We start from the raw sequence: 14,550 nt of genomic DNA on the forward strand, positions 1-14,550 counted from the left end.
CAGAAGGGTCAAGTCTAGACAGCAAAACGCCTGCTAGTTTAGAAGAAGAACATTGAGATAACTTAGAAGCAAACAAAATAAGTTTATATTGCCTTAATATGCGTGTTACAGTATATTTCTTGAATGAAAATCACTCCCTTTATATAGTTGTTGCGGCCAAACGCACACGCAAGTATACACGATCGCCAAGTAATAAAGTGATAAGATAGAGTGTCGAACCCACGAGGACTTATTATCAACTATTAACTAGATGAGACTATAAGAATTATCTATGTAACGGCCTGAACCCAAAAGTAGTGATGCTAAAGTAATTAAACTAAAACGAAAATAAATAATGAAGTCCGAATAAAGGAAAATTAGATTTTTATGTTATCAATGTAATGAAAACGATCTAGGGTTATGGCCTATCTAATATTCCTATTGTATTCTTCAATTGAATTGACTAACTAATTCATCTAGTTTATTGGTTGACAAGGTTAATATTGCTCATAAGAATCTGCCGAGTTCTTACTCGCCTATTCAAGTTAACCTAATGTCTATATGTCTATGGAACTAACAAGAACACACTTATAATGCATGTACATCGACCAAGTAAGGTAATTAGGTATATGTCTATTCTAACTGCGGATCCGTTTCCCGATGCCCGGGTTCAAAAGCTTGCTTTACTTAATCCTATATGCAACCTAGAATTTTCACTTACGAGTTCAACTCTAAATTCGTAGATATTATTTAATTGGATATCAACCAATCAAATAATTAAGCGCAAGATTGAATAAATAAACCAATATAATAAATAAGAAATCAAAGTCAATACTCAAATAACAACAGTCATGAAAGAACGACAACCCTAGAACATGAAGTTTACCTCCACATAGACATGGTAGCCAAACAACAAATCATACAAAAAAATATAAAAATTACTAAGTTTGGTGGAAGAAAAGATAAAACCCGGCTACTACAGAGGCTCTGTGCTCTCCTTTCGTCAAAAGTTACTCTAAAAAACGTGATTCCTTCCTCCAAATAGGTTTTGGACCCCTTTTATACGAGTTGAGATTGTATAAGGCCGAAATAACCTTATCCTGAATAAAATAGAAAAACTCTAACACCTAGCGTCCAGGGCAGCGCGCTGGCGCAGAATCCAATACCGTTTTTGTCTTGAATTCATTGGTTTGCTTTGGATTTTTGTTTCCTTTTCTTTTGTCTTTGGGGAACAAACACCAAAGGGTGTCCCCCTTATAGCTTGTTTGGCCAAGCTTCTCAAGAGGAAAAAAGTATTTTTTTTTCCTAATTTGAGGTGTTTGGCCAAGCTTATTTGGGGAAAAAAAGTGCTTTTGGGAAGAAGCAGAAGCAGTTTCAGAGAAGCAGAAAAAAGTAGCTTCTTTCCAAAAGCAGAAGCAGAAGCAGTTTTGGCTTTTCTTCTTACCTAAAATACCCTTAACAAAATATAGTATATACCAAAATAACCCTTAAACCTAATACTTAGGATATTAATTTATAAATATTTCTTCTTATTTTTAGGAAAACTTTCTAATATATAGTGACTTTAGGGGTGAATGCTTTTATATTTGTTGAAGGAATTTTAATATATTTAACTTATATTAAAAGAATTAAGTACTTTTTAATTTTATTTTCATATTTTACTTAAATAAAATGATTTTTTTAATTATTGCATGTAATAACAAAATTTTGATATTATTTATTTACTTATAATATTAATTATTAAGTAAATCTATTCATGTCCTTATTCGTAATTTGACACTTAAAAGCACTTTCTAAAAAGCTTGGCCAAACACAAATTATTTCTCAAAAGTGCTTTTCAGACTGATTAGCCAAACACAAATTGCTTCTCTCCAAAAGTACTTTTTTCAAAAGCACTTTTGAAAAAAGTACTTCTCAAAATAAGCTGATTTCTCCAACTTGCCCAAACAGGCTATTAGTCTCCCTACTTTTAGTTGTTTCATTTTTCTTTTTTTTTTTTCACGTTTTGTTTAATTTTGCTTCAAATTTTTTTTACACCGCTTTATTCCTACATAATTAAAATATAATATTGAGCATAAAGTAATATAATTAACACTCAAAAGACGATTAAAAGTATTAGAACATGAGGCAATACTAGTTAAATATATGCATTTTTTGCCGAAATTATGATAGTTATACAAAATAATAAAATAAAATAAAATAATAGAAACCCGGCTCGGCCCCTTAAACCAGTAACAGTTCCGGTTTAATTTTTACCCGGATAGACCCGAACTCGTTAAGTTCTGTTTGGATGGGAGAAATTCAAAGCCAGATTTACAAGTGGTTATTCAAAAATAGCCACTGTTTCAATGTAATCGAAATTTAGCCACTTTTTATGTAAAGATAAATCTGAACGAAAACACTGCTCAAAATCCAGAAAAATACTCCAGTATAATATACTGGAACTCTAGTATATTTCCAGTATATTATACTCGGTCAAGCATAATATGTTGGAAGTTCATACACAGATACTCCAATCTCTAGTATATTATGCTGGAACTTTCCGCGTGTTGGAGTTCCAGTATAATATGCTGGAAGTTCATACACAGGTGCACCGATCTCCAGTATATTATGCTGGAACTTTTCGTGTTGCAGCAAAATAGTAGCTAATTTTCAATGACTTTGCAAAAGTTGGCTATTTTTGATTGGCTAGGCCGAAAACTAGCTAGCCCGTGGTATTTTTACGGTTTGGACAAACCGGTAATCGGACCGGATTGTGACCGGCCGGTCACTTATTTTCTCAACCCGGCCTGGCACACCCATTAGACACCTTTACTTACTCCTATCCCGAAAAAAATTAACCGAAACAAAACAATATATTTTACAAATATTGAAAGTGTTATAAAATAAAGACTATAAAGTAAAGACAAGTATAGAGAGAAACTGATATATTATTCGAATTCAAACTGATGTACATAATGAACTGAAATCTCTTCTATTTATAGAAGAAAGGAAGTTGATGTGTAAGATGCTACTATACCAGATATAGATAATCTTCTACTGAGAGCAATGTTTATTCATGACAAGCTGCTGTGTAAGCTGCTACGCAAGTTGCTGTGTAAGCTGCTACTATACCAGATATGGATAATCTTCTACTGAGAGCAATGTTTATCCATAACGGAGTACTGAATGGATAAGCTTATTATACTCGGTATGGATAATCTTCTACCTAGGGTAGTGTTTATCCATAACCGGGTACCGAAGTGATAAGCTTCTTCAGGAAGCTTATTTCCAATAGAGTACTAAATAGATAAACATATTTACGGTGGAGTCCCATATGGATAAGCTTCTTCAGGAAGATTATTTACAACGGAGTACTAAATAAACATCCATAATATAATATATTTATAACACTCCCCCTTTGATGTTCATTAAAAGATAATGTGTCTCATTAAAATCTTACTAGGAAAAACCACGTGGGGAAAAATCCTAGTGAAGGAAAAAGAGTACACATATTTAGTAATACACATTGCTAGGTGCCTCATTAAAAACCTTATAAGGAAAACCCTATGGGAAAAAACCTTAGTAAGGGAAAAAGAGTGCATCACGTATTTTACTCCCCCTGATGAAAACCTTGTTTCAAATATTTGAGTCTCCGCATTCCAATCTTGTATACCATCTTCTCAAAAGTTGAAATTGGCAAAGATTTAGTGAATAAATCTGCTGGATTATCACTTGAACGGATTTGTTGCACATTAATGTCACCACTTTTCTGAAGATCGTGTGCGTAAAATAATTCTGGTGAAATGTTCTTCGTTCTATCTCCTTTTATAAATCCTCCCTTTAATAGTGCTATGCATGAAACATTGTCTCCGTATAATATTGTGGGTCTTTTATCACATTCCAACCCACATGTTTCTCGAATGAATCACTGGTCTCAATCATATGCACTCCCTGCTTGCCGGTTTGAAATCGAGCTTTATGGGTATCGGATAAATAATCTGCATCTGCATTACCAATACGATCTGCACCACTTTTGTTAGCATTAGCAAGATAAATAAGTGCACCATCTACACCGAGATAGAGTATTTCAGGACCAAGGAGCTCCTCATCCTCTTCTAGAGGTTGGAACGGATCCTTATTCACTTCAAGTGATTGAATATTCATTGGTGTACTTAATGGGTACACTTTGTCCATATAAAAGTTTTTTTAAGACCCTCTTGGAGCTCTTCCGGAGTTCCAATAAGATTTATGTCACCAACATAAACAACAAGTGTAACAAATTTTGATGACATTTTTTTTTATAAAAATACATGGACAAATAACATAATTTATGTAAATTTCTTTCAACAAATATTTACTGAGGCGATTATACCACACGCGCACAGATTGCTTTAAACCGTACAAAGATCTTTATTTGATCGAGTACATTTCTCAAGACTTTGAATTATATGCTTCGGGCATTTTTTATCCTTCAAGGATCTTCATATAGATTTAGCCAAATAAGTCATATAGGTTAAGACTTGTATCTAAATGGTATGACATCTTCAAGTGTCTGGACTGCTAGTCCGATCCTCACAATCTTTTACAATATTGTGCACTATATTGTATTAAATATATCGTCGACGATCATTTTGTGTCAGTTCCGAAGCGACATAACTTGTGGAGATCTCATCACTTTCTTTATTTTCAGGTACCTGAACTTTTTTGGGAGTTTCATGAAATGTTATGTCGTGGGCTCTTCTAGAGCTTATTTCCTCCTCATTTTGATCATTAGCTCCTACTATTTTTCAAGGATTGTTACCTTTGGAACCGATTGGTCTACCACGCTTCATGCGTACAGTAAACTCTATCCTTCAGGGACTTTAATTTTAATAGGAGCATTTGCAGCTGAAATATGATATTTAATTTTGGATCAGCAAATGCTTCTGGCATTCGACTTGAATTATCTTCTAAGTGAGGATCATGATAATTCGATTCATATAGCATATTTTTCAACTGTTTATTCCATCCCCCAAATGTTAGAAAAACTAACATATATCCCCAATCATCTTTGGGAAACATATCTTTGTGTATTATGGTAGAGAAATTAATCATATACCACACAATAAAATATAGTAAAAATATTTGGTTTCTGATCCTAAACCAGTTGTGAAGGGAGGACTTATCATATATTGTTGATCTGATGCATACAAGTGCTTCTATATGCAATTTAGAAAATCTTAGACCAATACATGAAGTTTTGTTCTCATAAGCAATGGTTTAGCCATTAATAGGAGGTATTCAATGCTAAACCAACTTGGATATAAACCAGCATTATCAAGATGAACTGTCTTGATTTCATAATCTGAAAATTATGCTCTTAATCGAGAAAAGCAATTCCAAATGTCAAACTGCAGGTTGACAATAATTACACATGTAACCATCTCATATATGCACCTATAAGTGGTTCACATGATAGGTGAACGAGCCCATATTCACCTTTTATATATTTCAGAATCAGGGGTCTTAGTCCCAACTTTAGCTGGTATAATCAATTCATTATGAGAGCAAGCAACACATGAGAATTCCTAAAGAATCTTCTAGTTCTTTAGTATATGCTTATCTGAATTCTCAAATAGCTCATTTAAAAATGGCAAATGAAAACTTCAAGTTTATCATGTCATGTGCTATCTCTTAGTAAACTTCTGGTTTACTATGACATAAACTTTTGCTTTAGTAAACTTCTGGTTTACTATGATAAATGATATAGTACAAATTAAAGAATAAGGTGGGTAACTTCCCACATACATATTATTTTACCCCCTATGATTGTGGAAACATGAAGATTATCAATCTTCCAATCATTTGTAGTCTCAATATGATAGTCATTTGTATTAGTAAACTTCAGGTTTACTACAACATATGTTTTGACCATAATCATATAATATGAATGATATATTTGTATATAAGCACTTCGAGAGCCTTCATTTATTATCCACAATCTAATATTTATCATGCACTACTGGTGTCATGTATCCTTTAGGTAAACAGTTAGCTCTTCAGGAGTTGTTGATACAATTTGTACTATCAAATATTTCTCATACACTTCTGGTATCATGAGAGAAAATCACAATCAAATAAATAATGTAAAACAATTGTTTAAGCACAAGAAAACTCTTCTTCATAATATTTTCCTACTTCAGGAGGCAATTTCAATTGTGTTACTTCTTCAGGAGCAAATTTAAAATACGAAATATTGAGTATATATTCTCTCAATTATATTACCTCTTCTGAAGGTGAACTGTGATATATTCACATCAAGAGTGCGTTCATATTTACCCGATTTATTAATATTGTCACATTCACTTCACGGAATGGATTAATATTATCCAAAGTTCTCATCCTTCAGGAAATCGAACATAATTATCGGAATGCGCATTAATCACATCAAATCGTGATGCCTCAATCTCTTTTAAAATATTTACTACTTCAGGAGCAAATCGAGGCGTGCATTTAATATAGAGAATATTTATGTAGTTTATCTTCAGTTGTAACCATAGAAAGCCTAAATTATCACTTCTGGTGATCATAGACATATACCACTTCTGGTGGTTAATTACAATGAGATATATGAAATATAACTACTTTTGGTGGTTGTATATTTCTTGCAAACTCTGCTAGAGTTTAAGTTGATCTAATAATATTATCCATATTCTTCAAAATGACATAAATAAGATATATTGTAGTAAACATCATTATCAAATCATAATTTATTCTTTATGTACAACAATTACATAACCATACTATCTATTACAAACAACAAAAATTAAAATATTTACATTTTTATAGATTCACCACCGATTACATGACTTGTTTCTCCTTCTGGGAGTGCAAGGTAATCAGTTACATCCAAATGCATGAAGTCTAAATTATCTTCAGAAATAAAATTTGCTTCAGCCTTTTTCTCTGTCTTATTTAGGGAGGCTTGATAAAGCTCAACCAGGTGCTTTGGCGTACGACAGGTACGTGACCCGTGCCCTTTTTCTCCACATCTATAGCATGCATTTTCTGCATTTGGTGTTTGCACCGTTTCATGCTTTTGTTCCTTCCTTTTCCACTGCTAGTGTTGAGGAGTGTTCTTTGGTGCATTATTATTACCATGATTAGAGTTTCTTTCCCGACCACGACCATGACCACGACTGGGGCCACGACCTTTTCCACGTTTAGCCTGGTGGAAGTTCGTCTCATTCACTTCAGGGAATGGACAAGAACCAGTAGGTCGGCTTTCATGATTTTTCATTAATAGTCTATTATGTTGCTCTGCTATAAGAAGATGTGAGATAAGTTCAGAATACTTTTTAAATCCCATCTCTCGATATTGCTACTGCAAGAGCATATTCGAGGCATGAAAAGTGGTGAAAGTTTTCTCCAACATATCATGATCAGTAATATTATCACCACATAACTTCAATTGGGAAATAATTCTGAACATAGCAGAATTATACTCACTGATAGATTTAAAATCTTGTAGCCTTAGATGAGTCAAATCATATCGTGCATGTGGAAGAACGACCATCTTCAGGTGGTCATATCTATCTTTCAAATTACTCCACAGTATGACTGGATTTTTAACAGTAAGATATTCCATTTTCAGGCCCTCATCAAGGTGATGGCGTAGGAATATCATTGCTTTGGCACGGTCTTGGTTTGATGCCTCATTTTTGTCTTTGATGGTGTCTGCCAGACCCATCGCATCAAGATGAATTTCAGCATCAAGCACCCAAGACATGTAGCTTTTGCCCGATATATCCAGGGCTACAAATTCAAGTTTAGAAAGATTTGACATTATTTAGGAAAAGAAAGTTCTTACCTTAGATACTTTCAAAATATTTGCTCGAGATGGTAGAGCTTCGTGCTGATAACGTGTTATAAAATAAAGACTATAAAGTAAAGACAAGTATAGAGAGAAACTGATATATTATTCGAATTCAAACTGATGTACATAATGAACTGAAATCTCTTCTATTTATAGAAGAAAGGAAGCTGTTGTGTAAGCTGCTACTACAAGCTGCTGTGTAAGCTGCTATTACAAGCTGCTGTGTAAGCTGCTACTATACCAGATATGAATAATCTTCTACTGAGAGCAATGTTTATCCATAACGGAGTACTGAATAGATAAGCTTATTATACTCGGTATGGATAATCTTCTACCTAGGGTAATGTTTATCCATAACTGGGTACCGAAGTGATAAGCTTCTTTAGGAAGCTTATTTCCAATAGAGTACTAAATAGATAAACATATTTACGGTGGAGTCACATATGGATAAGCTTCTTCAGGAAGATTATTTACAACGGAGTACTAAATGAACATCCATAATATAATATATTTATAACAAATAGATCATTATTTCAATTTCAACAAAAGTCCAAAACGATGTATTTTTTTCCACTACTTGAAAGACGCAGCCAATAAGGCTTCCGCTCGTGTTCAACTTCCTCACTTTCCCCATTGACTATCTAACAACTCGAACCTGCCCAATTTAGCTTTCGCTCTCCTCCTCCTCCATTTCCCCCCAACATCAAACCCTGGAAGATTATGACTAGGAAGGGAAAAGGAAAAGGAAAACGGAAAGGTAAGAAGAGGAATCAGGCGATAGAGAAAAGGCCGCGATGGTTGGAACTTCCGGAAGTTATATGGGTGGACATATTACAGAGGCTGGGGGCAGTAGGGATGATGTTGACAGCAGAGAAAGTGTGCACTACGTGGAGGAGATTGTGCAAAGATCCTTCCATGTGGCGAGTCATTAACATGAATAATTGTTGTGATACCTACCTCGTGTCCTACTTTAAGGCACAGGAAATGTGTCGGCGTGCCGTTGATCGCAGCCAAGGAGAATTGGTTGATATCAACATGGAGTACTTCGCCACTGATGAGTTGCTTGCATATGTAGCAGAGAGGTAAAATTCTGGCTCCTTCAATTGTCTTGTGTTAGTAGATTTTGTTTTTTACCCTGCTTAAAAACTGGGAGTGAATTTAGCAGCGAAAGGAGCCAGGGCTGCAGAATGTGTATTGTTGGGCAGACTGATTAATTACACTAACTAATGTCGATGTAATTTAGTGGCTCTAATATAAACAATATCAGTGCATGTATAAGTTAAAATAAATATATTCATTTTTTTTGCTCCAAAAATCTCTTAATAACAATTTTGGTTATTTTCCCCTTCCTCTATTTAAAGGCATATTTTAAGTCTCTAATTTTGTCAAGAAATTGATGACCTTATGGAAGAATTTTAAGGGGCAAGACAATATAGTATCTTTCTGAGAAAATTGTATAAAAAGACCTATCTTTCATTAACCTTAACAGTAGAAACATCTGAAAGGATACATCTAACCACAATCAAGAAGATAAAGGGTTAAAAGAGAGAAGAAAAGTAGGTTTTTCTTTTACTGTTTTCCTTTTTGTCTCTCTTTCTTCTGGCCTTTCCTTTCAGTCTACGGCCAAAGGAATTCATTGATCCTGATAGTAGCCAGCTGCAGTGGCGGAGGCAGGATCTCCATGAAGGGGTTCAAAAAATTTTTTTTGTAGCTAGTGGGAATTGAACCCATGACATTATGTAGATTTTGAACCCCCATGACCACTAAACTACACTTTTGGATTGTGTTAAGGTTGTTCAAAACTTAATATATAGAGATAAAAAACAGATTTTGCCTTATATATACAGTGTAATTTTTCGGCGAAGGGTGTTTGGGTGAACATCCTTGCGCCCCCCTAAATCCGCCCCTGGCAAGCTGTGTATAGAGAAGGAGGAGCCAGAGCTGGTGGATTATCACATAGTCCTTACTGTCCCCAGAAAAACTATTAGGTAGTTGAATGAATGTCGATTCCCATAAATGCTTAAATATTTTAGTGTGGCGTCGGCTCAGTTTCAGTTGCCATAAAGATATACCGTGAGCACCTTTCATGTTGGACTATTTTCAGTTTAAAGTGACAGCCCTACTTGAGGTTGGTTTTTATTCTGATGGGCAAAAGATAGTTGTTACTACATCTTTACGCTGTTGGGACTTAGGATATTCAAATGCATTCTTACAAATTGTAGCTCAAAACAAATTGGATTCGATCCGGTATTGTTACCAAATGAAGTTTTAGGAGCTTTTGTTATATTTTAATTGTTGCAATGGTTCGTCTTTTCAAGTTTGCCATAGTCCTGATATAAAGTGTCTTCTGCTTGTTCTTTTATTTTCAATTGAACTATATGCACTTTTAGATATAAATCATATTCGAGACTTTTGTTTAGGCTTTTATTGTTGTGCCATCATGGTTACGTCCTTTTCCGTTCAGTTCTTTGTTTAAAATAAAAAATGCATGTTTTGAACTAAAGAGCTGAGGCTTTTAAGTGGCTTGTAACTTTTTTTTATATGCTATCAGTGCATAGAAGTTAAAAAGGGAGAATAGTTGGAGAAACTTCCTAATATGTTACTCCTTCCATCCTATGGCATAGACACTGTTTAACTAGACACTGGGTTAGAGTGGTAAATAAATGTTTTAGTATTGGATCCAGCCTCTTGTGTGAGAGTTCTGCTTAGCTGCAGATTGTGATAAGGAAAGAGAGGGTGAGATTATTGTGATAAACCTAGTCACAATTCACTCTCATAATCTATTTTGAAGACTAGAGGTTTATGTTACATAAATACATGAGAAAGGTCCGTCATTATTTTCTTTAAATTTATTCCGGAAAAAGTTTAACAGAGCTTGTATCCACATCTTGGGAGCTACTAAATGTATAGTTGACAGAATACAATGTATGTCCCATGAACTTCTAATTTCCTATACACCAGAAAGAAGTTTATGCTCTTTTCTTCGAATGTTGATGTTCCTCCAGCAATAAGCTTAACTGAGCATGGATCTTGCTGTGCCAGGAGCCTTGGCGTCTGAGTTCTATCATCCTTCTAGTATACTCTGGAATCTGTGAAGTGTATTTCTTGCCGCTTATCATCTTGTACATATCTTATACAATGTCTTGCATGAATAGTGTTCATGATACATTAGTCATTTAGTTGTAAAGCACTTTGAATTCCTTGCTTAATCCTGCAAAAGTTAATTTTACTAGGTCTGTTGTATCCTGGGATAACTGATTCTAGGATTATTGTTTCACCCTCTGGCAGGTATAAGTTATCCCAGTACTATTTTTAATCTCAGATAACTTATCCGAGGATTAGTAACCAAACAAGGGATTAGGCGATACTAAAATTTATCCCACGATTATTTTTGCTTGTCCATCATACCAAATGACGCATCCATTTTTTTGTTTTTTCTTTCTTTTTCTTTTTTATTTAAGTAGTATATTGTTTTATCCTACTTATTATATACCTTGCACTAGTCTTCTGTAATCTGTACTAGTGTTGTGTTTGGTGATATTGCTTCAGTCAGTAACTCAGTGGGCACATCCATTAATTCATGTCGTTTTTGTTTACCAGATCAGGAAAATTGAAAAGACTTGGCATTGCATGTTGCTATGATATGGTACACAAAGACTTGGTTGAAGCAGTTCAAAAGTTCCCATTGTTAGAGGAGTTGAGTCTGACGCACACTACCATCACAACAAAAGGCATTGAAGCTATTCGACGCTCTTGCCCACGCTTGAAATCCTTTGATGTGAATAATAACTCTTGTTTTATGTGTCTTGTGTGGTATTCAGACTATTAACCATGCGTTTGAATATAATATTTATTATGAAACAAATTGTTTATGCAACATTAATAAATTTTTGCATCAAATAGATCATTTGTTTGTGTCTATTTACTTGCATAGGAGATGATTTGGTGTATAGGGTTTAACTTATATACAAGATCAAATCATCAGTTCGTATAAGTTATATGTTCACAACTGGTTTGTAACTTTTTTGCTCAACTCAATTTGTTGATTATGAATATCTTTTGCCTTAGACAAAACTTCACATCCATTTTGACATGAAATTGTTATTGGCATAATTGGGGAGACGTAGGTCTATTCAACCTGGAAATGGAGGAACCCACGACCAATGCTCGGTGAGCATCACTAAATCCAGCCAGATCTGCACCCTAACCACCACCCGTGACATCTACCTCCCCTGCTTCATTCAGAGTAACAACAACAACAGCCCAGTAAAATTGTGTAAGTGGGGTCTGTGGAGGGTAAAGTGTACGCAGACCTTATCCCTACCTCGGAGGGGTAGAGAGACTATTTCCGAAAGACCTTCGTCTCGAGAAGAAGAAAAATAAACAATAGGCAATAGATCAGTGACAACAATAGAAATAAAAAATAGTAACAACATCGTAAGAAATAGAAAAATAGATGTAAAAGCAATAACTATAAACTGTTGAATATGTCAATATCCCACATCGGTTGGGAAGTAAATTGGGTTGGTACTTCACCCTATAAAAGAATACCTAATGTTTAGAATTTAAACACATCTCTCATTTGCCTTCTTATCTTCTTAAGGCATTTGTATCTTCTCTCTTTAGTATTATTTCACTTGTATTTTTGGAGTGGAATAAAATATTGGTTGTGTCCGAGGAAGTAGACAAAATTGCCCGAACCTCGTAAATTCTGGTGTTCTTTTATTGTTGTCTTATTGTCTTATTTATTATTTGGTGACTGTCATAATTTTTGGTATAGTAGTTGTGACTCATTCACACTATATACATTTGGCTTCCGCAACAATTTGTATCAGAGCCAAGGTACTGTCTAAGTATGTTCTGTAGTTGCAGCATAGTCTGATCTTCCACATCAGAAAAGATTTATCTTGGTAACTGAGTCAAGGTTCTGTCTGAGTATGCTCTGTGATTGCAGCTTAGTCTGATCTTTCACACCAGAAAGGAAATAATCTTGATTTGTGTCGTCAGCTATTAAATAATATTTGTGTCAAAGATGAGAGACAATAAACAAGAAGAATCTACATCAAGTGTCAACAATACGTCATCATTGGCATCTTCGCTTATGACAAGAATTGTGTCAAATGCGAAATTTGCGGCAGAAATTTTTGACGGGTTAGGACATTTTGGGATGTGGCAAGGCGAGGTTCTAGATGTCCTTTTTCAACAAGGGCTAGATCTTTCTATTGAAGAAAAGAGACCAGATGTTATTGGAGAAGAAGATTGGAGAATTATCAACCGTGTCGCTTGCGGTACCAGTCGATCCTACCTTGCTAGAGAGCAGAAATATCCATACACAAAGGAAACTTCTGCAAGTAAATTATGGAAAGCATTGGAGGATAAATTTTTGAAGAAAAACAGTCAAAATAAATTGTACATGAAGAAGAGACTGTTTCGTTTCACCTATGTTCCTGGTACCACGATGAATGAACATATCACCAGTTTCAATAAGTTGGTCACAAATTTGCAAAATATGGATGCAACTTTTGATGATGGTGACTTGGCCTTGATGTTGTTGGGGTCACTTCCTGATGAGTACGAGCACCTTTAAACTACTCTACTCCATGGGAATGACGAAACTTCTCTCAGAGAAGTTTGTTCGGCTTTGTACAGCTATGAACAAAGAAAGGGAGAAAAATAGAAGGGCGGAGAAGGAGAAGCACTGGTTGTGAGTGGTCATCCTCAAAATCAAACGAGGACAAATAAAGGAAGATCCAAGTCAAGATCTAGACCCAGCAAAGATGAATGTACCTTTTGTCGAGAAAATGGGCACTGGAAGAAAGACTGTCCGAAGTTGAAGAATAAGGCCAAACATAACAATGAAAAGGCCATTATGGATTCAAATGTAGCTGATGGTGATGATTCAGACTTCTCATTAGTTACAACAGAGCCATCAACATTATCAGACATTTGGTTGATGGACTCGGCTTGTAGCTATCATATGTGTCCCAACAGGAACTGGTTCATGGATTTTCAAGAAGGAGAATATGGAGTCGTCCACACAACGGATAACAGCCCTCTTACCTCATATGGAATTGGTTCAATACAATTAAGGAACCATGATGGAATGATCAGAATATTAACAGATGTTCGATATGTACCAGGTTTGAAGAAAAATATCATCTCTGTGGGAGACCTAGAATCAAAAGGGTTCAAAATCATTGCAGAAAATGGAGTGATGAGAGTATGCTCCGGTGCACTAGTGGTAATGAAGGACAATTGGAAGAACAATAACATGTACCGTTATCACGGTAGTACAGTTATTGGGACAACGACAGTAACGTCCAGTGACGAAAAAGAGGCAGAAACAACCGGGCTATGGCACATGCGCTTGGGACATGCTGGAGGAAAATCCTTGAAAACTTTATTAGATCAAGGATTGTTAAAAGGAGTAAAGGCTTGCAACTTGGAGTTTTGCGAGCATTGTGTCAAAGGGAAACAGACAAGGGTTAAATTTGGTACAGCGATCCATAATACTAAAGGCATTTTGGATTATGTACACTCTGATGTTTGGGGTCCTTCCAAAACACCTTCATTGGGTGGGAAGCACTATTTTGTAACCTTTATTGATGATTTTTCCCGAAGAGTGTGGGTGTATACAATGAAGAGCAAAGATGAAGTGTTGGGAATTTTTCTCAAATGCAAAATGATGGTGGAGAATCAAACAGGCAGGAGGATCAAGTGTATTCGCACAGACA

The 14,550-nt window shown here is 35.3% G+C and overlaps 1 protein-coding gene across 1 annotated transcript; it reads left to right on the plus strand.

Annotated features, from left to right (window-relative positions):
• The first annotated feature begins 8,409 nt into the window (after positions 1 to 8,409).
• Positions 8,410 to 11,690, plus strand: LOC107819458 (putative F-box protein At4g05475). The gene is made up of 2 exons (XM_016645561.2): positions 8,410 to 8,898; positions 11,417 to 11,690. Exons 1-2 carry the CDS (start codon positions 8,537 to 8,539, stop codon positions 11,643 to 11,645), a joined length of 591 nt encoding a protein of 196 aa, XP_016501047.1. The 5' UTR covers positions 8,410 to 8,536; the 3' UTR covers positions 11,646 to 11,690.
• The last annotated feature ends 2,860 nt before the right edge of the window (positions 11,691 to 14,550 follow it).

The sequence above is a fragment of the Nicotiana tabacum genome, chromosome 5 (genome assembly GCF_000715075.1).
Source record: "Nicotiana tabacum cultivar K326 chromosome 5, ASM71507v2, whole genome shotgun sequence".
Taxonomy (NCBI): domain Eukaryota; kingdom Viridiplantae; phylum Streptophyta; class Magnoliopsida; order Solanales; family Solanaceae; genus Nicotiana; species Nicotiana tabacum.